We start from the raw sequence: 26119 nt of genomic DNA on the forward strand, positions 1-26119 counted from the left end.
CCAGTTCAGAATGTGGAGAAAACCTTTATTCCCTAAAATTGGACAGTGCTCCTGCTTGCCTGAAAATTTTATTGTGTAGATATTGTTTGTATTCTTGGTTTTGTTTTCTTTCTCTTTTAATTTAGCTATGTGATACTACTAATTCATGTTTTGTTTGTGGTCCAGTTAAAATCCAGGTTAACTTTTGCATGAATTTCTTGCTGTGTACTTCAAGCTTGGTCTCATCATCCTGTACTTAATGTAGTTCTTTGTTTGCTTATTGGTCTCTTAGAGTAGGTTTTCTGTTCATCCTTCTTGGTTTTAGCCCACAGTCTATTGAGTACTTTTGAATCTTGAAAATCAGTTCCTCTGTATTAGTGATTTTTCTCATGTCTGTATGGCCTAATTTATTTTTCTTACTTGCCCCCTTTATTAGTCATATTTGAATATGAATTCCACAGATGGAAGACAATATTCCATTATATAAGCATTTTGAATGTCTTTCATTTATAGACACAAAGTAAGATGTTCATTTTAACCTATACATTTTCATATAATTTAGTATCACTTTAATTTCTTCCTTTTTTCCTCATCTAAACCAAATTATGAAATCTCAGATTCTGGCATCATTCAACCAGATGCTATCTTTTAAAAAAATAAGTGATCTCTGTGCTTAAAATCCAAAGGATAGAGACAGGTTACAAAATCCTAACCATTGAACTGTATGCTGTTTTTTTTAAGAACATTCTGACATTTAAATTTTCTCTTACATAAGCTAACATGCATTGAATTGCCTTTTATATTTTCTGTGAAGATCAACTCATTTTAAAGATAATGCTCTATCAGCATTTAGTGTTTTAAAAAGATACTGGGACTTCTCTGATGGTCCAGTGGTTAAGAATCCAAGACAATACAAGGACATGGGTTCCCTCCCTCGTCTGGGAAGATCCCACGTGGCACAGAGCGGCTGAGCGCTTGCGCCCCGGCCACTGAGCCCACACTCGAGCCCATGCTCCGCAGCAAGAGAAGCCCCCCGCACTGCAATGGAGAGTGTCCCCCGCGTGCCACTCAGAGCTAGGGAAAGCTCTCATGCACAGGGGAGACCCAGTGCAGCCAAAACATAAATTTTTTTTAAATAAAGTTAACAAAGATACCATTGCTCTTGAGTCATTGTCTCTATACAGGTGTAGTATAATATTCCAAAATTACCCTTCTGAAATGAGCTTAACATATTAGTATCAGGGAACAAAAAGGAGTGCTTTTTTTTTTAATCTCTTGAATTATTTTAGTTAACAAGATTAACAGGAACATAATATCACAAAACAACTTTTTTCTTTACTGTTATTAAAAGGCATAGTGGGACTTCTTAGTAGTCCAGTGGTTGTGAGACTCCATGCTTTCACTGGAGGGAGCACAGTGTGGTCAAAGAAAAACGACGTAGGAGATTCATATGGTTTCAACTTTTTTCCTTCATTAGCACTGGGCATTGTTCCCCTCCAACAAGTGTTTGTGATGACATTTACTCTTGACGATGGAACGGGAGTATTGGAAGCTTACCTCATGGATTCTGTAAGTAACAGAGGTAGTAAAGATATTTCTAACTATTAGAAGATATTTCTAAAATAGTACTTTTTTGAATTTTAATATATTTATCCATGCCTACCTTATTACTGAGAACATTTAAGGCAACTCAGAAGAATAAATAAAACAAGCACATAAATCTTAAATTATGTATGTATTTACTCTCTTGATTTGACACTATAATCTTAATATGTGAATAGTGAGAAATTGAAAAATCAGAATTTAAGGAAAGACTCCTTCTCTATACCATGCAGAAGTTCTACTCCAAGAACTGGAGGCAGAGGTGTGGCCATACCCTCAGGCGTTATCTATTAGCATTTCACTGGGCTTTTTAAGTCTCCAACATTTCATATTAGAAAGAATGAAGTTACTTTGAAGGGGAGATCCATTGTATTATGTGAAGCTTGGTAGCTATCTACAAGACTACCTTCATTTCTAACAATTTCAAGTTGAGGGGTTCCCTAGACCAAGACCCTTACCTCTGACGCCAATCGAAAGCACAGAGGTCTCCACGACCACTCTTAGTTTTGATAATTTACTAGAAAGACTTACAAAACTTACTGTGTGCATTATGCTCACTGTTAACTATTTATCATGGCTAAAGGGTATAGGTTAAAATCCTCAAGGGGAGAGGTGCATGAATCTGAATCCAGGTAAGTTTCAGACATAGAGCTAATGTTCTCTTCCTGTGGAGTCGTGGACAGTGTTACTTTCCTGGTAATGATGTGTAGCAGTACACGTGAGGTGTTGCCAACCAGGGCAGCAAAAGGAGCCGTAGCATCCAGTTTTTATTGGCACTTCATCAGGTAGTCAGTATTGGCTGCCCCTGTGACTTATCTCAGTCTTCAGCCCCTCCAGTGGTCAAGTTAAAACCACATGCTCCAAACTCTCCACCCTAAATCACAATGTTAGAGTGACCCAGGTTACCTAGGCAAATGCAGACACATCTGTGAGGCATGATGTTCCAAGGTTTTAGAGGTTACCTCTCAGAAACTGAGGGCACAGGCCAGTGAGGTTTTTACTACACACATTGGGAAAAAAATCTGGGATAAAGATGAGGACACCTTTTCTTCTACCTAATCAGTTTATCCATTTATTAAATATTTAATGATCACCTGCTCTATGCCAAGTGCTATTCTTTGTGATAGGAACATGGCAGTGAGTGAAGCAAGCAAACTCCTTTCCCTCCTAGATCTTACAAATAGTAGAGGAGAAAAAAGCTAAACAAATAAATATATAGTATATATTATACTCTTAAACTCGGCACTTAGACATCATAGGTGCTTAGTCTGTGTGCTGTCAAGAGAATAGTAAACTTCACTGTGTTCTGCTCACTACTTTTAGTTATCATTATGTCAAAACAATTTAACTTGGTTTTATATGTATCTCAAAGCTGTCTTTAGATTAAAGTAATGGATTAGATTTTAGAGTTTAGCACTCTAGTTTATGAAGTCTACAATATAAATAGGGTGAAGTAGTTTAGATGATTTTAATTAGATAATATTCAAATACTTTCACATTGATTATAACTTCTAATCATTTCCTTGTTTCTTTGTGTTTTTCTTAAGGAAAATTTCTTCCAGATTCCAGCATCAGAAGTCTTAAACAATGATAATCTTCAGCATAACATGGAAATGATCATGGATATGTTTTGTCCCCCAGGAGCAAAAATTGGTAGGCAGTAATATTTGTTAATGCCATTCATTCTTTTTCTTGAAATAATACTTAGCTTATGGCTAATCTCTGGACTTTTAGAGGTAAAAAAGTTTTTAAATCTGAGTCCAAATAAATTTATAAATTAGTGATTGATGAGACTGTATGACCTACCTACTGATGAAGACTGTGGCAAGGATAAGACAGGTATGAATCATAATTCCTGAAATGAAAAAAAGATTTTCTATATATTTTGAAATGTATCAGAGTACCTGGTACCTGACAGGGCTTTCAGCTAGACAGATATAAAGGTGAGCTGGCTTCTTCGCAGTCAGCCAAGAAAAGCAAAATAGGGGAGATCAGTAAGCAGTCGGCAGGAAAAAAGGCAATTTTGATCGCAAACACATTTAATAAGCTGCTTATGCATACAAACAGTTGAAATTGAGCCAACAGGGATGAAATTTTGACAAACATTTCCTATAAAAAACTCACTCATTTCACTGATGAATTGTTTATTCAATATTAGCTAATTTCATATTTTATCTACATATTTTGTTAGCTTTTGTTGTTTTCTGTGTAATATTTGATTCACCAGCCAGTCTTCAAGTCAGGTTGCATTGATTACACCTACTTTCTTTGGTGGCCATTATTTCTCTTTGCCTTAAATGTGCAGATCTAAATCATTTTAAGGCAATTTGACTTCTCATCACAATTTTTCATCAGTAACAGATTTTACCAGCAGCAAATTTAGCTGTTGTCAGTTTAACTTTTACAGTTTGTCTTAAATCAGGTTTATTTTCCCCTGATCAGTCTTTGCATTTTATAACAATTCCAAAGAGAGAGTTTTTGTACATCCATAACTAAGTCTAACTTACATACTTTTATTTGATGTCAGTTTTCATTTTTATTGGCTGTTTGGATTCTTTTGGATAGATATTTGAAAATAAAACAGTCGTATCAAAAAGCATAGATATGATAGGCGTTTGATACATACTGCCAGATGGCTTTTCAAGAGCATTTTCCGTATTCATGGTTCTACCGACAGTGTGGGAGAAGCCTGTCTTGCTTGACCCTTGCCAATAGTTAGGACTATATTAAGTGTCTTTCAAATTCAAACTTTAAGAAATATTACCAGACTGTTCTAGAAGGTATATATAGATTCACTGTGGTCATGGCCAAAGCTTGGAAATGGCACTTGTGGCTGCCATATTGCCTGGACAGAGTACCTGGTACCTGACAGGGCTTTCAGCTAGACAGATATAAAGGTGAGCTGGCTTCTTTGCAGTCAGCCAAGAAAAGCAAAACAGGGGAGATCAGTAAGCACTCGGCAGGAAAAAAAAGAAAGGAAAGTCCCCACCAGGAACTTGCCTGGTGGTCCAGTGGTTGAGAATCTGCCTCCCAATGCAGGAGACACACGTTCAGTCCCTGGCCCAGGACGACCCCACATGCCACCAGGCAGCTCAGCCTGTGTGCTGTAACTACCGAGCCTGCACGTTAGAGCTCCTGCGGCTCAACTGCTGAAGCCCGCATGCTCTAGAGCCTGTGCTCTGCAACAGGAGAAGCCACCGTAATGAAGCCCATGCACTGCCAGGAGAGTAGCTCCCACTCGCTGTAACTAGAGAAGAAAGCCCAAGTAGCAGCAAAGACCCAGCGCAGCCAAAAATAAAATTTAAAAAAAAGTCAGGAATGATTTAGATTACTACCTATGATATCAAATATTTTGAAAACCCTACATCATTACTTTTTCTTGTTATTGGGGAAAAATTCAAATTAGTCAGAATTGCTGCAAAGCAGTAACATGAAGCCAGTGTGTATTTGAAAGAACAGATGATGTTAAATTTGGTGAGTGTATTTATTTACTTCTCAAGCTAAATTAAATATGTTAATTTTACTAGTTAAGTGTTATGCTTAGATACATATTTCTGAGTTATATGTTTCATTTTAATGATTCAATATTACTTCTTTTTTTGATTTGTAGATGCGTATCCGTGGCTGGAATTCTTCATCAGGTCATATAATGTCACAAGTGGAAAGGAGCAGCAGATATGCTATCAGATTTTTCATACTACAATTGCAGATGATGTTATCTAATTTTGACATTTAGCTTAGAGCATATGAAATATTGTAATTTTAGAAAACATTACCATTTTCTATGAGATTGATATAAAACACATGAAACATCTAATTCTGTAGTTTATTTTCCATTTTAGCCAGTTGTTTTTTTGTTTTTCGTTTTTTTTTTTTTTTTTTTTACCAATAGGCATTGTGTTATCTTAATGCCCTCTTATAAGTTCAAAATGTTCCTGTTGCTCAGAATCTCCAATATGATAGCTGTGAGGGGTATAAAAGAGAGACATCAAATAAATAAGGACTATGTTTTCACTTACTCTTGACTCTTCTCCTTTCAGAGAAGCTATTTTGCTACCCTGCCCTAACAGTTGGAGTAGGAAATGGCAACCCACTCCAGTATTCTTGCCTGCAAAATTCCGTGGACAAAGGAGCTTGGGGGACTGCAGTCCATGGGGTCACAAAGAGTTGGACCCAACTGAGCTGTTGAGCATGAGCACCCTAAAAATCCTCCCCCTGTTGGTTTTTCCATGTGTCACCCACTGATTTCTCTGCCATCCACCATCACTGGTTGAACTGCTTTATCTGAAGAAAAAGCATCAGCATTACATCAGCCATGTGGATGATTTTAGCAAGCCTATGGGCTTAGGAAATGTCCTCACCTTAAACCTTCAACTTTTACTGAATGCAAGATTTGATTTTTTTCATGTTTGTACAAAGGGATCTGCTTAAACAAGGACTCCTTGAAGAAGTGCTTGTCTGCATGAGCTACAGTGCGCTTTAAAGAGTGATTTGCTTTAAGTGCAAGGAGTGGAATTGCTTTCCTCGGGTGCTGATTTTGACCCGTCGAGGATAACTCCATTTTTTCAGACTCGTGTGCTTTTATTGCTTGTTTCTCAACATGATACTGGAAGTTATTCCCTTCCTCCTCAAATCTAATCAAGTGGTCAAATTTGCAGTGTTCGTGGCTTACTTATATTAACCTTTTTGTGAGGATCTTGTGTAAAATAGACTTCTATTTCATGCTGAACATTGAGAGAGAAATTAACTCAGTGTGATAGTCTGCTTTTTACCTGATATTTGTCAAATTTAAAATCATGAGTATTCAGTTTTATACAAATACTTGTATATATTTGCATATATGTAAAAATTTGTGTATGTTATTTGCTGACAACTGAGAGATACAGATCTGCCTAGTTCAGTATTAATAAAGAATAAATAAATATATAATTTCAACTGTTTTTATTTATTTGCCCTATGCTGAGCTGGGGCATGATTGGAAGTGAAGAGTCAAAGCAGATGTATCAATGTAACAGATATTTAGGACTGTCCATGCACCAAGCGCCATGTTACGTAAGTACTTAACTTGTGTTTTGGACTTCCCTGGTGGCTCAGATGGTAAAGAATCTGCCTGCAATGCAGAAGATCCAGGTTTGATCCCTGAGTCAGGAAGATATCCCAGAGAAGGGAATGGCTACCCACTCCAGTATTCTTGCCTGGAGAATTGCATGGACAGAGGAGCCTGGTGGGCTACAGTCATGGGATCACAAAGAGTCAGACATGACTGAGTGACTAACATGTATTTTAGTTTCAGGCAACCCACTTTCCTGATAAGAAAACTGAGACTTGACAAGCTGACTTGCCTAAATGCATACAATTATTAATGTCAGTCAGCACTTCAATTCACACTGTCTCTGCTCAGAGGCCACACTGCTAATAACCACCCCAGGAGTCTGGAGCAAAAGCTAGCATGAGATTTTTCTGCAAGTGAGTTCTCCCTTAAATATCTGAAGTAACATTGGAGATAGATTAAAAGAGAAGTCAGTGATGTGTTCTCTTACACTAACCAAAAGGTTTTTCCACACATTATTGACAAAAAAGGATTGGATATCTGATTTCCTCTGTTCACAATAATTCTAAATTAGAGCTCCTGAGTATATAAACACATCTCCATGGTTAAATACCCATCTCCCCCCATCACCAAATTGTCAGCATGTTCAAGACAGTGGAGGAGACTGATGCTGCTGTTTTAGATCCAAAACATTGAATCAAGAGTTTGATTCAAACTCTTGATTCAAACCATTGGAGGAAAAAAGTGTTAAGAACCATACAATTGAGTTGGTATGTTTCAGTGTTGGTGGTACGCTAGGGAGACAAGAGGGAGAGAGGCATTTTCTCTTCCTTCGAGAAGCACCCAGTCTAGGGGAGTAGCGGTCAGAGGTACAGTGGGTACCACATGCGTCAGCCTGGGCTGTCTTGTTAATAAAGTAACTCTTCCTATGAGTTTTCATGCTTTCTCTGTTCATTTTGATAAACCCCAAGACTGTCATTTGTTTTGTTTTCTAAATTGTCAGTTTTGAACAAAAAGAGTTTGTCAACCAGTAGTGTTTATCCAGTGATATATGTACCTTACCCTAATCGGGAACCCTAAGTTTTAGAGGAGTTCCATTTCTGGAGCAGCAACTAGTTCATTGTGCCCAGGTTGAAACCCTGTCCCCTTTGTGGTCCCTGTGAATGGTGGTAGAAACTTCCTGCCAGACTTGACATAAACTTAAGAACGCAGTTTGTGTTCAGCCTCTTCCTCAGTTTCTAGTCTCCGCAACTTCCATTGTTTCAGACACTACTGGATCAACTCTTGAGGCCCCTGCCCTGTTGTATATGAGGAAGAGAGTGCATGTCTTAGAAAATCTGAGGCAGTTGATCCTTCTTTATCTAGATGTGACAGTGGAAAGTACCTGCTCACAGGCTGTTTCTGTGGCCACCCTCATACTGCCTTATTTGAAGGAATTACACCTGCCAAGAAGGAGTGTGTCATTCCCCACTTCTTTTTACCCTGGTCACGTTGTTGCACATTGGGCGTTGTTTCTAAATAAATACAGAAATGTTGATGTTGATAGTCTTGAAGGAGCTGAATACATGTCTAACTACCTGGGAAAGCAGTTGCCACGCAATACTGGCTGCTGGATTTTTGAATCCTGACCCAAGCTTGGGGCTACCCTGGTGTCTCAGGAATAAAGAACCTGCCAGCAATGTAGGAGACACAGCTTCCATCCCTGAGTCAGGAAGATCCCCTGGAGAAGGAAATGGCTCTTGCCTGGGCAATCCCGTGGCAGAGGAGCCTTGAGAGCTACAGTCCAGGGGTTGCAAGAGAGTCGGACTGGCCTTAGCAACTAAGCCACCACCCAAGCTACTTGCACTCACAGGACTGGACCAAAATCTTCCTCCCGCCTGCTTACCAGCTTAGTGCTATTTTGTTTCCAAAGTCAAAGCATTTGTTTGTCAACTAATTGTGACTCTTAACCCAGCCAACTCTCTTCTATACCTTCTGGAAAATTTCACTGGTACCTGGAAAAAACACTACATTATTTTGATTATTTTCAGTGTCTTCAATTTTGACCATGCATTTCACTGAGTTTTGCTTTTATCCAGCATTTTTTAAAAAATGAAAGTACTATGTACTTGTAAAAGTTTGAAACAGCATAAGCTATATAAGTTGTATTAATTGATGGTTTAACTAGCACCCCAGAGGAAAACACTTTCAATAACTTGGTATATCATTTTCCAGACTTTTTCCTGAGAACAACTATGTATATATATACATCTTTAAAATAGCATCATGTTACAAATGTATTTCTGCAACTTGCTTCTGTCACTCTGTAGACTTTTTTTGTTAGTACACATATAAGGGGGCTTCTTTGGTGGCTCAGGATGGTAAAGAATCTGCCTGCAATGCTGGAGACCTTGGTTTGATCCCTGAATCAGGAAGATTCCCTGGAGAAGGGAATGGCTACCTACTCTAGTATTCTTGCCTGGAGAATTCCATGGATAGAAGAGCCTGGTGGGCTACATTCCATGGGGTTGCAAAGAGTTGGACATGACTGAGTGACTAACACACACACTTGTGAGTTAGAAACTTTTTTGTAATCAGTAACGTTTAAGTGGGCAATTATTACTGTTTAGACTCTTCTATCTGGTATTGTTTTCCCTCTGGGCTTCCCTTGTGGCTCAGCTGGTAAAGAATCTACCTGCAATGTGGGAGGCCTGAGTTTCATACCTGGGTTGGGACGATTCCCTGGAGAAGGGAAAGGCTACCCACTCCAGTATTCTCGAGTTTTATTAAAAACTTTCATTAAAAGTTTTTTTCTTTTTTTAAGTGTTTTCCCTTTAAATAAATCTGAGCCCCCTGGGACCTCATTTCACTTTTACCCCCTGGGGGTAAAATTCTGGTCAAAATCCTGTCCATACTTCCTAATACAGGTTAAGACTCTGCCATAGACATAGCTGCCTTGATATATTCTTCTATGTTTTTTTAAAGAACTCGTGAAAAAATCATGTTAATGTAAAAAAAGGGAAAATGCCTCCTGTAGCGCTTTTCATTAGGAAATTAAGGCTCTTTGATGGCTCTGATGGGTCACACTCAAATTCTAGAGCATCAGTTTAGGTGAAATGAAAAAAATTTCTTCCTGTGTTGGCCCCTTGGGGTCTCTGGATAGTGTCAAAGCCTCCCACCTACTCTAGGAAAGACAGAGTGATGTTTCTTCTCCACCCTCTGGTACTAGGAAATAATATCAGAATTCACCAGGGTGCTCAGGTATGTGAGATCATATCTTCTGGCAGTCAGGAAATGAATCAGTAGCACTCTGTATTATTGTTCCCTTCAGTGTTGTGATTTAAGCTGTTCGGAAATGTGAGATCACTTAGGATTTCAAAGTGATGATCGTCTTACAAGGAGATTAATGTCCCTTCCATTCAAGACTGCTTTTGATGAGTAGAAAAGCATTAGGCATCAATTACAATGATAAAGATAATGCATCAATGTATAAGGGAGCTCTCCCTCAGATGTGCCGATTGGTGAAACATGAATAGTTCAGAGACTCCTCTACTATTTTTAGACGATAGCAATATCCTGATGAATGTCTGTCTTGTCTTCCCCTTGAAATCTAGGCTACAAAGTCACATTGGTATTCGTGTGTGAATGTGAGTATATGCTCATGTTTATTCTCTGCTTTGAGTTCACTTTGCAGGGCACTGTGTTGGAATTTACTTGACAACCTTACCCACAACTGCCAAAGCAAGACATTTCCAACTTGTGTGAAAATTTTCTTTTATTTCACCTATTCCACAGTACTTTGAAGATGTGGGCCTGTGTTTACTGAAAGCCTTATCATCTATTAATAAAATATTCCATCAAACATTGTTGCAATTTCTAAATAGGTACCTTTTCATATATAACCTGAAACCCTGGTATATACATTTTTCGTTTCCTGTACCTTCAGAATGATTTTTCCCTGCTGTGCAATATGGATTTACAGATAAAGCCAATTTGTCTTTACATAAAACTATCCCTCAGCAGATTTTTGTCCTCCATTAGAGGGCAAAGTCTTTCTAGAATTTCTCTTGCCAAGTTTAGCTACCTCTTAAATGATTTTCTGTCCCAAGTTGCTGTAAGTGTTAATAACAAAGGTAATACATTGAAAAATCACAATTGCTGAAGTCAGGTGAAAACACTGCTTGTGATAGGTAGGCATAATTGTGGTTTTATGGGGTTGTGTGGGAAGTACTATGGGCTTCCCTGTGGCTCAGAGAGTAAAGCTTGCAATGTGGGAAACCCAGGTTCAATCCCCGGGTTGAGAGGATCCCCTGGAGAAGGGAATGGCTACCCACTCCAGTATTCTTGCCTGGAAAATTCCATGGACAGAGAGTCCTGGTGGGCTACAGTCCATGGGGTCGCAAAGAGTTGGACACGACTGAGCGACTGACACTTTCCCTTAGGAAGTCCTATCTGCTTACTCCCCATGGTTCTTGAATGTTAAACTTGCCCTTAAATTTTGGAATCATTAACAAATACTTCTGCACAATGATCAAAGCTTAAATGGAGGTTAGATCAAGAATACAGAGTAGGCATTTAAAAGTCAGCTCACGCATTTACATTCATTTATAATTCATATTGTGTGTATCCAAAGAAGAATTGGATGTGGTTTACAATAAAATTGAAACATGGGACACAGCCTTTGGCAATAGAGCAAGAAGACAAGAACTAAATAAAGAGAAGAGTGTCAAAGCAATTCAAAATCCCAAACCTATGGGCTACTGCAGGTTTTGAAGAATATTGGAAGGACTGATGCTAAAGCCGAAACTTTGGCCACCTCATGCAAAGTGTTGACTCATTGGAAAAGAAGACCCTGATGCTAGGAAAGGTTGAGGGCAGGAGGAGAAGGGGATGACAGAGGATGATATGGCTGGATGGCATCACCGACTCTATGGGCATGAGTTTGAGTAAACTCCGGGAGTTGGTGATGGACAGGGAGGCCTGGCATGTTGTGGTTCATGGGGTCGCAAAGAGTTGGACACAACTGAGCGACTGAACTGAACTGAATACATGAACATATAACAGGTTACATAGTTCTTATTAAATAATAAAAATTACATGTTTTTTTAGATACAAACTTTTATTAACCTCAATTTGAAGACAAGGTAGATTTTTAAACACATGAAACAACAATGATTTAGGGATTAATAGTACTTATTTTAAATACTTGATCTAGAATGGTGGGAGGTAAGCTCTGAAAATGAAACAGAGTAAGGGAATTTTCCACTGAGTATCTACCTTTTGCTTCTTATATGAGGCATTTTTTTGTTTTTATTATTAGTGATTAAAGTGTTTCAAATATCTATGCATATTCAAGATTTACTAGACACATTAATGAATTAACACAGTGAAAAAAGTCAATTCCCTTCTGATATAAATATCACTGAGAAAATTAGCTTTTTACCTTTTTCTTTTTCAGTCGCAGGTAATGAAATGAAAGAGATGTCATGTGTTCAGTGTTTCATGTCAGGAAGAATGTGGGTTTTAATGAATTACAGTCCTTTGCAAGATAATGCACTCCCGTATTTCACCTTCAGTGTTCCAGGGAAGGAACTTACTTTAGTCATAAGTAAAAGAAGCTCCACACTGGTGCCCAACTGGGCACTAGCTGCCCAAACAGCTTCCCTGGTGGCTCAGCAGTAGAGAATCTGCCTGCAATGCAGGAGACCCAGGCTCGATCGTTGGGTTGGGAAGATCCCCTGGAGGAGGGCATGGCAACCCACTCTAGTACTCTTGCCTAGAGAATCCCATGGACAGAGGAGCCTGGTAGACTGCTGGCCATAGGGTCGCACAGGGTAGGACGTGCCTGAAGCAACTAAGCAGCAGCGGCTGCGCCAAACAATAGATCACGTCATCTTGATGCCTATTTCATTCACAGCCCACATCCAATCCATCTGAAAAATCATCATGGACTGTTCTTAAAAATTCATCCAGAATTTGACCACTTAGTGCTTCGTCTGCTACCGCACTGGCCACGCAGCCATCTTCTGCCTAACCAGCCATATCCCCCAGCTGGCCTGCCTGCTTCCGCAGTTTCCCCACATCAACAGTCTCTGTTCAGCAACCGGACTGATTGATTAAAATGTAAAGTGGATACCATCATTTTCCAGTGTTTTCTAATGTCACACAGAGTGAACTTGACCATGGCCTTTCCCACCCAGTGTGATCCATTTCCTTAATACCTCTCTCACATCTTTTACTATTTCATTTTTCCTCTCAACCTCCAAACACGAGTTCCCTTGTTTGCACTTTGTAACTCGATGTCGTTACTTTATTCTGGACACTGTTGAACTCTTCCAGTTTCCATGGTTCATCCCGGGCACATCCTCTGTGGCATAAAGACTTTATAGGAAGGCCCTCCCTGATCATGTAAAGACCCCTCTACCCCATCAGGCTTCATCCCCCCATTCCTGACTTGTTTTTCTCCATTGCACCTATCCACCTGACATCTTTTTTGGTAGTTCATACTCTGTTTCCCTTTCCCAACAAAACATGAACTCAGAAGCAAGGCGTTTGATTTCTTCATTGATGTTAACCTAGCACCTAGAAGTTCCTGGCATGTAATCATTGCCTAGTAATATTCCTAGAACCAGCAAAATATTTGAGACTCAAATCTGAGAATACTAGAATTCACTAGCACCTATAGTGATACTTGGAGAAGGAAATGGCAACCCACTCCAGTATTCTTACCTGGAAAATACCATGGACAGAGGAACCTGGTAGGCTAAAGTCCATGGGGTCGCAAAGAGTGGGACACGACTGAGCAACTTCACTTTCTTTCACTTATGGTGATACTACCACTTAAACTGATTTCTGGCACCCAGAAATTTGCAGTTAAAAATAAAACCTAGGGTAACTTTGATATAAAATGAACAAAGTTTCTGTAGGTCTAAGTCTCAGTAATTTGCATTTTCAGCAATCTCCCTTTCAGGTAAAAGATTCAGAACCATTATTTTGCAAATTATTTAGAGTATAGGGTCCATATCTGTTTGCTTCATTAATTTTATCTGCCTGGTCTTGAAAGCATTTGAGTTGAAGCACCTTAAACTTAACTAGTTGCACCTTAAGCAACTTAAACTAGAATCAAAACCAGTCTGTGGGTTTTAGCCTTGACTTCATATTATAATCACCCAAGAGGGAGCTTTAGCAGCATCAAATCCTTGGGCTCTCCTCAGGACTGCATAGATTCAGCCCCCATCTGCACCCCAATCTAGTTGTTGACCATAGACAAATTGGTTAGCCTCTCACGAAAACTGAGAATAGTAATAGTGCCCACCTCAAAAAACCATGGAGTGGGAAGAGGGCAGGGGACAGTGGATTAAATGAAAGAATAAATAAATAGGTAAAACACTTAGGAACTGGCACATAGGAAGTCTTCATAAAGGATTAGATATGATTGCTAAACTTGGGTGACAAAAACTAAGCCTTATTGCTATTCTCTTTTTTTAAGAACAATGTGTTTATTCTTCTACTTTAGAATCTTTAACATCCAAGGAAGCGCTGCTGCAGTTGTGACAAGGAGAAAGAACCACACACTTGGGGTCCTTCCAGCCCAGTCCAGTGTAGCTATTACCAAAATGGGAATGGGATGAATATCAGTGGACCAGTGGGCCAAAGAATCCTCTCCTAGGATGATTATCTTGGATAATTTCATTATTTCAAATCCCATTTTCTCAATACCTCACTTCTCCTTTTTTCCTTTTTTTTTTTTTACTGTGCCACAGGTATATAGGATCTTAGTTCCCTGACCAGGGATTGAACCTGTGCCCCTGCAATGGAAGCACAAAGACTTAACCATTGGACCATGAGGAAAATCCCTCAGTATCTCATTTTTATTGTGAAAAATACAGGGAAACAAAGAAATGCAAGTTAAACCTGGGCTTGTATGACTGATTTTTATTTTTAAATAGAGAATAGCTTGACTAAGTAACAAGAGGAGGACTCTCAACCTTGCACAGTGTGCAGTCACTGGGAAAGGTGAAAAATGTATTTTCTGATTAAAAAAACATAACCCTAAAACAATGATGGGAAAGGAAGAACGGAAAAATTGTATAATAACTTTATAGAAGATTTTTTGCAGTATAGTCAGTTTGAAAAAGTCTCTTCAGTTTCTGCATCTTAGACACTTAAAACTAAAATACAAATAAAGCTGTGGATTTCCCAATGCTTGTATCATTCAAAAATAGTTATATTTAACAAGTCATTCACTAGCCATTATTTGTTTTTCAGAGAGTCATCAAGAAAGTTTCTTTTTAATACTGGATAGTATTTAATTTTGGAATGGGCTTATCTAACTCCACATACCTGTCTCTTTTTCATGTAATGGAGCTTTGAACAAAGAATAATGATGTAATATGCTGCTAGAGTTGAATCTCTATAGTTTTAGCTGAATCTAAATGCAAATCAAAGTGCATTTTTTATACTGGTATATTTGGTGAGATATTTTAAATGCTTATTTTATGGTTCCACAGACTATAACTGACACCTCTTTGAAAGCACTGAATTTTCAATATTGAATCTGCAAAATTAGTTTCTACTCTCAGATCACACACACAAAAAAAGCATGTGATACATATCATAATTTATCTACCTCAGAAAATAAGACTTGGTTATTACAGATAGGACACTTGTTAAGTACTTAAAATTTGCTAAAACCTGGCTTCTGTATATTTCTGTCTTTCTCACATAAGACTTACTTACAGTAAGATAGCAGCAAAACCAATCTTTCAGAACTAGCCCACACCTGCAGGATCATGGCATTCTGCTATGGCTTCCTAGGTGGCCCTACTGCAAAGAATCTGCCTGCCAGTGCAGGAGATGCAAGAGATGTGGGTTCAGTCCCTGGGTTGAGAAGATCCCCTGGACTAGGAAATGGCAACTCGCTCCAGTATTTTTGCCTGGAAAATAAGGGAAGCCAACACTGCAAACATTCATAACATGATTTTCCTAGATCTACTCTAAATAGATCAGTGTCTTTTTGGAAAGTTAAAATCTACTTCATATTTGCCTTAATCACTGGCTCTTTACTAGAAATTCCTGTCTGTCTAAGAACACCTTGTGAAAAGCTAAACCTCTTTTAGAAGAGCTTCAGTTCTTTGGTTCAAAGCCTTAGACCTTCATAAAAAGCAAAGAAGCCTGGAAAGAAGACAACACTTCATGTTGTTATGAATATTTAAAATTAGTATAAAATCTTCAGTGACATTTTATTGGAAATAGAGGACTGGACAGGGTTCCCAAGCACAGGAGTAAGAAGCCCACATCACACAACTCTGGGCATCAACTGTAAGGCATGGGATCAACTCCAGGCACCAGTCTCTAAGAAGTTTGCAGTACTAGAAGATGCAGTTGTTTACCCTGCCTCTCACCTACTGGGATTCAGCAAACTGGGTATCCAGTCCTAGCCTTCACACTAATTCACTTAACTCCTCTGGACTCTCACCTTTATAGACCATTTGTTTCCAAGTTTTCACCTCTGGTTAGTTTGTAAAGATTATACCTGTGAAATTTCATCTATTAAATAAGAATTTGTTTCTTGTTTTTATTAAAAACAACACTAAATAAAAGTTTTTGGTTTAATTAATATAACTAAGTGCTAACTAAATTCCTATAATCCCAAACAAAGTTAAAGAATCAGAGCAGATTTCTCACAAGTCATTGTACAACACTTTAAACATTTTGAAAAGTTGAAAATGGTTTGAGAATTCCATTTTCAACCCATTGTTCCTTTAAAGTCCTCTAATAGTTCAGAAGTCCAGATTGTAAACCAGTGAACCAGGATGATCTTTAAAATCCCTCCTAGTTCTGACATTTCTTTGATTTAATGAAACTTGGTTTCACTTTCACAATTGTTGTTGGTTTAGTCACTAAGTCATAGCCAAGTCTTTGCAACCCCATGGACTGTAGTAGCCTGCCAGGCTCTTCTGTCCATGGGATTTCCCAGGCAAGAATACTGGGGTGGATTGCTGTTTCCTTCTCCAGGAGATCTTCCCAACCCTGGGATCAAACCCAGGTCTCCTGCATTGCAGGCAGATTCTTTACATTTTTGCCAGAGACACTTACCTTTATTCACTTTCATAGTTCCTTTCCTGTTGCGTTTCTTTCCTCTTCTAAAATGCATGAGACAAGAGCTCAGGCCTGGTGCACTGGGAAGACCCAGAGGGATGGGGTGGAGAGGGAGGTGGGAGAGGGGACCCAGATGGGGAATACATGTAAATCCATGGCTAATTCATTTCAATGTATGACAAAAACCACTGCAATATTGTAAAGTAATTAGCCTCCAACTAATAAAAATAAATGGAAAAAAAAAATTTTTTTAAATAAATAAATAAATAAAATGAGAATTTCTCTTTGGAATCTGAAAGATTTTTCTTGTAGAAATTTAGATTGTCTGTGTTCATTTCAGTGTTTTAAGAAAGGGGAAAATTAATTACTTAGATCTTCCTTCATCTGAATGGAACTTTTTTACAATTAATTTCAATCTGTAACATTGAACACTAGTGTTCTGGCAAACCAAAATGGAGTCATTAATATTCTTTAAATGCCTGGCAGTTGATTTAAGAAATAGGTGTTATTTAAAATGGAAATTTACAGACTTAAAGAAATAATAGCGTACACTCAAATAACCCTTTATAATTTGTAATGCACTTCCATAGAGTACAGACTGGCGGTATTGATTTACCCTGGATATTCCTATGTTCTTTCTCCAACCTTGGAGTAATAATTGATTTTATTTTTTCTATTTGTAGAGAGAAGTCACAAATACATTTCCATGTGTGCAGTATGAATTAAATAGATGAAGGGATAAATATGCTTTTATAGCATTTATTTAACTTCGATGTCTTTCCAGTTTTCTCTCTTTTATGAACTATGAAAAACTGAGAATGACAATAATGCCCCCAAAATACTATTTAGAAAAAGTGAGAACAACCATAATGTCCCAGAATATACCAATTAGACAAATTATAAGTTATCCCCACAAATTGTAATATAATGCAACCCTCAAATATGATATTTTAGAAGAATATTTAAGAAAATTCTTATATTTACTGTTATAGGTAAAAAGAAAGGTTTATGCTAACAATCTGACCCCATCTGAGTATGTGTATCTATACATTTATTCAATAAGCAAGCATATTTCATGGGTATTTGTTCAGAGCAGTGATTAGAATTGACAATACAGCTCTCAAAGACAGTTCCTTCCTTCAAAATCATAAGCATGCCAACAACTACAGGTAGAACCAACCAGAATGCTAGCAGTTTGACGTTGTTTTTTTTTTTTTTTTGAACCTGACTGTATTTTTCTGAATCCTATGAAATTCATGCATCGACTCACATTCAAACTAAAGCTTAAACACATTTTTGTAATTTTACTTATTTTATGCTTAGATGAGGAAAAATTCTAGCAGAAAGAAAGCAGTCTCATTACATCATAGCAATTATGAGTCTTCACAATATGTTACTACTCTCTGAAATAAGGAGGAAAACTAATAAAAAGAAAAGAGCATACTATTTTCTGGTATTTTAATTTTGCAACCAAGGGAGGCATTCTTTACAAATTTAAGATGGAAGAACCATATTATATTATTAATGCTTTGGCTCTTCAAAATCTGTATAAAATCACTTAATTCAACATCATTTCAATAAAGTAGAACACTATGTATAGTCTGTCATTTTTAAATATGCTAAAAATTCCATTTAAAGATCTCAGCAGAGTTTATCAATTTATAATTATCGTTGGAAAAACTTTTTGATTCCACTAGGTTTCTAGATGCAATACATAATTCAAGAAACCCCTTGCTGATTTTAAGTTAACATCATGTAAAGTCTTCTACATTTTGCATAAGCTTCACATTAAGCAGAATTTCATTATTTCTTATGCCCTTGATGAGAAGGTTAATTTTTGTTAGGACTTCATAGGACTTATATTAATTTGAATAGAAGTTCAAGTTCATATTAGAAGATTTGACAGGAGCTTTTGGCTGCTTTGTCAGTTGTAAATAGGCCATGATTTAAATTATTAACTTTTGTTATAACCTTAAACAAATATCATAAGCATGTGACAGAGAAAATAACAGTGAACTTGAAATAACCAAGGAAATTCACATTTCTGCTGTCAGTAGACTATTTAAGCCTTATTCCTAAAATTAAGGTAATTGATATATGTCATTGTCTTCACTTCAGTGATTTACACAGTGATTTTACACATCTTCACACTGTGATGTGCATGCTGAGTTGCTCAGTCATGTCCAACTCTGTGCAACCCCATGGACTGTAGCCTGCCAGGCTCCTCTGTCTATGGGATTCTCCAGACAAGAATACTGGATTGGATTTCCATTCCATTTTCCAGGGGATCTTCCTAAATCCAGGAATGGAACCTACATCTCCTGCATTTGTTGGTGGATTCTTTACCACTGAGTCACCTGGGAAGCTCTAGGATTTGATAGGCAGAAAATAATCCATTTGATAAATCTTTTCTACAATACTCAAAATTTTCTATTTCACCCTCTCTGAGCAGATATGATTTGTGTCCTTTGGATTTCTTTGTTCTTCCATCAGAAATTCATTTGCAATTGCTTTACAAAAGGAGAAAGGGATGAGTTTGAGGCTTGTGAATGCTGAAGAATCTTACTGCACACATTACAAATACAAACACGTGCTTTCAACTTTAACAACTTAAAATGTTGACTTTGTTTCAGATGCATAACTTTCGAGTATGAAGAAGAAGGTCAGAATACTAACTGGTTTTTCTGTGTAGCCACTATCTCTATCTCTTTAAAGATCTTTTGATCTCAGTCCTGAGTAAAAGGATCAGAACTTCTATGAGATCAGTCTTGCATTAAATCCAAACCAAATTGTCCTTGTTCTTGTCCTGTCTTATCCTGATAGAACAAATAAGCTAAAAAAAATCCTGACTATTGGAAAGCCAGTATTTGTCTAAAAGTTAAAAACCATGAGTGAATGTAGATGGGTTTAGAAATCTATGATCTCATAATTTGTTTCTTTATTTAAGCTCTTATTAGGTAATGAGTTTTCCTGGATAGTTTACCTGGTTTATTTAGGAGATTCTTTTACCCATTCATTTAACATATATGCATGAATCTGCCATGGAACAATAATAATTCATAATCCATTGTACTTATCAATAGCAAATTGAATAGCTTTATATGTGTGAGATTCTGAATAAGAATGGAAATATCTCATGGGCCAGAAATGCCCCCGTATCTGAGAAGTCAACTAGACTCAAATGTCTTACTGGTTTTGGCATTAATTTAGCACATGGATCTACCACAGAAGCCTACTTCATTGCATTGTATTTTTTTTCAAGTTCAAGAATAAATATATTTGCCATCTTTGAAGTATTTCTATAGTGAACTTTTATAAGAACTGAAGAAAGTTTTGTGACATTTACCAGGGTATTGCCTGTTATAAAACTATTTTAAAGCATTTTCATTAAGGTCAGCAGAAAACTCAAGATTTTAGAAATCTTCATTTTCTGATCTCAAATGCAAATACATTTGGCCTTTAAATTTTCTCCGTAATTTAAATCAAAATAATGAAGATTATTTATAATTTTTAGGCCTCTAATAAAAACACATTGGGTTGACCAAAATTTTTATTTGGGTTTTTCTGTAAGATGTTATGGAAATTGTTGGCCAACCCAATAATTATTTCATAGTTTCATTCAAGCACTTTTATAATCTAATTATTTTTTTATCTTTGATCTACCTAGGATTTATTTTGGTGTACACAAGATCCTGTGTATTTTGTCAATAACTGAATTTTCCATTCTTTTCTATTGGTCTCTTATAACAAAGAATATCTTTTTCATAGCCATAGTTAACATCATGACTAATAAAGAATTGTAGGAAGCACTTCATTTATAGTTAGGAAAAATAGAAGTATGCATTATGATTCTATAACTTCTTAAAGTTCTGGAGATCATGGCCAGTGCATTAACTTATGAAGCAAACCCAGCAGTATAAATATCGGAAAAGAAAACATAAAATTTAAATATTTGCAAAAATCTTTATGACATTAGAAAAGCCTATGCTGAGAAACTAAACATTAGAACAAACCGCAACTCAGCAAATAAGCAGAATAAAGTTTAACATTTCCAAATCATGAGTTTTCTTAAATATCAGTGAGACTAGATAAATGTTTTGAAATTATCATCTGTTTTTTCTAAGCTTTTCCTTTATCTTCGCCATCACCCACCCTTCTCTACTCCCCGGCTCAGCTGGTCAAGAATCTCCCTGCAATGTGGCAGACCTGGGTTTGATCCCTGGATTGGGAAGATCCCCTGGAGAAGGGAAAGGCCATCCACGCTAGTATTCTGGCTTAGAGAATCCCATGGACTGTATGGTCCACGACCATGAGGCTAGTGTGAGCCTGGAGGGCCAGAGGCTCTGAATTCCTTGCCTCCTTTTAGATTTGCTTCTGCCAAGCTCTCATGCCCTGGTTTTGAAAACCCAAGAGAAGCTCTTCAAATAAGGTAAAGAATCCACCTGCAATGGAGGAGACTCAGGCTCAATCCTGGGTCTGAAAGATCTCCTCAAGAAAGAAATGACAACCCACTCCAGTATTCTTGCCTGGTATGTATCATGGACAGAGGAGCCTGAGGGGACTACAGTCCATGAGGTCACAAGAATTGGATACAGCTTGGAGACTAAACCATCACAGACTATCTCCAAGGCAATATTGACTTTACTTTTATAATTAAATTTTAAAAAATCTTGTGCTTCTTAGAGTTAATATTTTGATCAAGGCTATATGTTTGTTAAAAATACAGATAAGTAAAGATAAGGCTTTCATGTCTTTATCATTTCTCATTAATAGGTTTGAGTGGGTCTAGGAGATTGTTTTTCTTTTCCTCTTCATAACATCAAGTTTGGTTAACTTGACAGTTATTAACAGCACTTACATAGTATTACTGCAATTATGAACCCTCTGCAATGTTTCTGCTGGCAGTATTAGGTGAACATTTACAGAACATGTATCTGGAAGGCCATATCAGGTCACTTATTAAATCAGATAGTAATACTATATCTTTTAGTATCTTCTGTGTAGCAGTCATGGGCTTCCCAGGCAGCACAGTGATAAAAAAATCTGCCTGCCAATGCAGGAGACTCAAGAGACCCAAGTTCCATCCCTGAGTTGGGAAGATCCCCTGGAGAAACAAATGGCAACCTATTCCAGTATTCTTGCCTGGAGAATTCCATGAACAGAAGAGCCTGGCAGGCTACAGTCCATGGGGTCCAAAGAGTCAGACATGATTGAGCATGCATGCATATAGCAGACATAGTGTGACTGACTCTACAAAGAAACAAATGTTAATAACATACAATTTCATAATCTATTTAGACAAACAGAACATAACCTTTCAGGAAAAGATGACCATGTTACATAACAGGGGTTCCAGTCTTCTCCAAGATTGGATTTGTACAATTAGCATTATTTTCTCTTCACTGATTCACTTAAAATGCTCTAGATTGCCCCTGGAAATTCTTTGTATTTAATTATAGCCACACAACTACTTTAACATGTAAAAATTGTATTCAAATATAAGAAGCATGCATATCTCAAGAAAACTGTCCTGCTTTTTTTGCAATTTTAATCTCTTTTAATGACTAAGATAATCCACTTCACCATAAATCAAAAATTTATGTTTGAAGCTACTTGAATCTATAAATCATCTTTCTGTTTTTGATCTGGGTCTATTCCATCTACCACATGAACTACTTGTGGTCTTATGGTTTTCTTCCTTGTATGTATTTTGTGTGCATCTAGTTAAAGAATTCAATGTGAGATTAAGCACCACTTTAGTCGGAATCCTTTAAAAAATATCACCTCCTCTTTGGTGTGTATGTGTGTGTCTACACGGATTTTTATGGATACATTTTGAAAGGAATTCTTTAAATAAAAAGTTTAAAAAGACAGTGTTACTGCACCTCCAATAACAAGGCACAGTTGTTTAGAGGCTAAACAAAAATACTAAAGACACCACTATCAGTATTTAAAAATACTGATATTTTTAAATTTAAATATTAAATTTAAATATTTTTAAATATCAGAAATTTAATGGAGGAAAATGGGTTGTTGGGTAATGGAAGAAGCTGAAAAGCTACCTAGAGGACAGTGAGGCTCTGCATAGCTTGTAGAGCTCCATAGCTCTATAACCAACACTCCCAGCATTGGCCAACTGGAGGACAAATGAGGAGGAGGTATGATGGGAACCCATGGTCTTGAGTTACTGCATGAAGGCTGAAGCTAGTGGGCCTTTCTGGAAGAAGATGAAACCTAGCAAGTGTTGATAGCTACCACCAAAGGCAGAAAAGAGATACCTTGAGGTCTCCCTTCCTCCTGTCCTCTGCTCTGCTGATGGTGCCTGAAGCCTGGGCAATACAGGTGATAGAGCAGAGCTGAGAAAAGCAAGGGCAAACATGACACAAGAGGCACAGAGAGCAAGCGAGTCTGGTTGTTTCAGAAGCAGGGGTGGACTTGCTCTGAACTGCCCCTGCTATTGTTCTTGTCGGTCACTGCTCTCATCCTGTGGGACAATGAAGGAGTCATGCAGTGGTGATGTCAGAGCTCGTATGGGGCTTAAATCAATGACAATTGCCTCACTGACCCACTAATGCATCCTGCTGATCAAACCAAGTCACATGGAAAGTGATTCTTTTCCATAGCTTATTTTTGGCAAAATTATGACATTGCCACTTCTCTTTAGCAATAATCAGGGAATACTTTTGGACTACAGAGTAATACAAATGATTTCCCTAATGAAGACATTTATTTATTTATTCTCTTAGTAGTGATTCTTTTTCCATAGTTTTACTTATGTGTATGACACACCAAACTATTGAGCTAATAAAAGTGAAAATAGAGACTAGCTAAATGATGCTGAGAATTAGGAACTTAAAACTTGGAGATCGGTCAAAGAAAAAAGCCAGTGACCCACTACTGTTGCACTGCTATACAAGAATAATTATATAAATCACAAAGAAACTAAAATTGTTATCAAATGTACAACCATATTAACAACAGTGGCATGGGGCAGCCCTGCTGGAGCCTGCTGATCAGGAGAAGATTTGGTACAGACATCATTCCATCGATGTGCTTCACGACATGGTCTCAAATATTTTCTGCTTGATTTCTTCCCACCCCCTCAAATATAATCCCCGTATCAATTCACAAATAATTATAAAATATTTTCCAGTATTTTGAAGATATAATTGGCATAAGTGAAAGTGGCTCAGTCATGTCTGACTCTTTGCAACCGCAGGGACTGGAACCCCCCCAGGCTCCTCTGTCCTTGGAATTCTCCAGGCAAGAATACTGGAGTGGGTAGCTGTTCCCTTCTCCAGGGTGTCTTCCCAACCCAGAGATTGAACCCACGTCTCCTGCATCCCAGGCAGATTCTTTATCATCTGAACCACCAAGGAAGCCCAAGTTTACTGGAGTGTACAGCATACCCTTTCTCCAGGGGATCTCCCCGACCCAGGAATCGAACTGGGGTCTCCTGCATTGCATAATTGACATAGAACATCGTATATGTTTGGACTTCCCTGGTGGCTCAGAGGGTAAAGAATCTGCCTGCAATGCGGGAGACCTGGGTTTAATCCCTGGAGGAGGGCATGGCAACCTACTCCAATATTCTTGCCTGAAGAATCCCCATGGACAGAGGAACCTGGTGGGCTACAGTCCATGGGGTCGCAAAATCGGACATGACTGAGCAACTAGGCACAGCATAGCACATCCTACATGTTTAAGGTGTACAACATAATGATCTGATACACGTAGAATATGAAATGATTACCACGAGTTTAGTTAACATCCATTACCTCACATAGAAATGATAAATTCCTAATGAATAAATGAAGCCATTGGAGAACGCCCGAAAGTGGAATTTGACCCTTGACAAAAGGGAACGGCACTTGCCCTTCTTTTTCACCCAAACTTTGTATAGCCTAGGGCAGCAGGAGCTCAAAGAGAGCTGTAGGATTTCGGGCTTGAATTTCAAGGGACAGAATCTGGAGCTGCCTAAAGGGCTGAGAATTTCTCCCCAGTAAGGACAGAGTTATGGAGGAAGGAGTACCACTGTAGGGTAAGGGAGTTAGAGAAGGCGAGGTTCGGAAAAAGAACCAGACCAGCTCTTTACAGGAACTGCTGCTAAGTCACTTCAGTCGTGTCCGACTCTGTGCGACCCCATCCCTGGGATTCTCCAGGCAAGAACACTGGAGTGGGTTGCCATTTCCTTCTCCAATGCATAAAAGTGAAAAGTGAAAGTGAAGTCGCTCAGTCGTGTCCAACTCTTTGCGACCCCATGGACTGCAGCCCGCCAGGCTCCTCCATCCATGGGATTTTCCAGGCAAGAGTACTGGAGTGGGGTGCCACAGCCTTCTCTGCTTTACAGGAACAGATCACCTTTAATGAGGCGAGAAGGGGCAGCAGTCAGTTTAGTGAGCTGCTGCCCTAACCCAAGAAAAGAGTAAATATATCTAGGCATATACATGGAAATCTCCTGTCTTAAGGGGGCCTGTTCTTCTCCAAGGTTGTCCAGATTAGTTATCTCTTAAACGGCTGGGGTAAGGAATTCTGGAGATCGGCCAGAGGCTGGGACCGGCTGGGAGCTGGGAGTAACCAACTTTAATGTCCATTTCTTTCTTTGGGTGAGAGAGTTCTTTGTTTTGCATAGAATGGTGGGGAGGACATGGAGGGGAGTTTTAACTCCAGGCTCTTTTGAGCCGTGTAACTTTTCCTTCAACCACAATTAAATATAAACCTTCCTCAAACCCTTGGTGACTGTGTAAGTGTAAGGGAAAAATCCAAGGAACTCAGTGGAAAGCAATATCTTGGAAGTTTAAAAGGTTCAGCAGAGATTTTAGCTGCTTCCCACTATGAGGAAGACAAACATTTGGAGTGTGAGTCATGGCAAGTTAAGTGGCTTGATAAATATCTTAGGTTTTCCACTGAAACCCCATGCTTTCAGGCTAAAAATTGTATCACAGAGATTTTCCCTATAGGTTTTTCCCCTAAGATATGAACCATCCAAAATGAAGCCTGCTCTAAGAATATGTAAAAGCAAGCCTTCATAAGTTCAAGGTGAGTAATGTGTGTGCGTGCATGTGTGCATGTTAATATAGTAAATACCTGATAGAAAACAAAATAAAACAAAACAATAGTTCCTAGAGAACAATTTAGAATCCAGTTTCTCACTGATGTATCATCTACAATGTCTTGAGAGGATCTTCCCAACCCAGGGATAGAACCCAGGTCTCCTGCATTGCAGGTGGATTCTACCAGCTGAGCCACAAGGGAAGTCCAAGAATCCTGGAGTGGGTGGCCTATCCCTTCTCCAGGGGATCTTCCTGACCTAGGAATTAAACCAGGGTCTCCTGCGTTGCAAGTGGATTCTTTATGAACTCAGCTATCAGGGAAGCCCTGAATATAACAAACATCACTAAATATGCA

General features: G+C 38.3%; 1 protein-coding gene across 5 annotated transcripts in view; it reads left to right on the forward strand.

Annotated features, from left to right (window-relative positions):
- Window positions 1-6510, forward strand: part of POT1 (protection of telomeres 1) — a 90100-nt gene extending 83590 nt beyond the window's left edge. For all 5 annotated transcript variants that reach the window (XM_020900436.2, XM_020900437.2, XM_020900438.2 and 2 more), the window contains 3 exons: window positions 1457-1548; window positions 3129-3234; window positions 5192-6510. In XM_020900436.2, coding sequence (XP_020756095.1) covers window positions 1457-1548; window positions 3129-3234; window positions 5192-5304 — 311 coding nt within the window. In that variant the 3' untranslated portion in view covers window positions 5305-6510. The remainder of the gene's footprint in view (window positions 1-1456; window positions 1549-3128; window positions 3235-5191) is intronic.
- The last annotated feature ends 19609 nt before the right edge of the window (window positions 6511-26119 follow it).

The sequence above is a fragment of the Odocoileus virginianus genome, chromosome 1 (genome assembly GCF_023699985.2).
Source record: "Odocoileus virginianus isolate 20LAN1187 ecotype Illinois chromosome 1, Ovbor_1.2, whole genome shotgun sequence".
NCBI classification, from domain to species: Eukaryota; Metazoa; Chordata; class Mammalia; order Artiodactyla; family Cervidae; genus Odocoileus; species Odocoileus virginianus.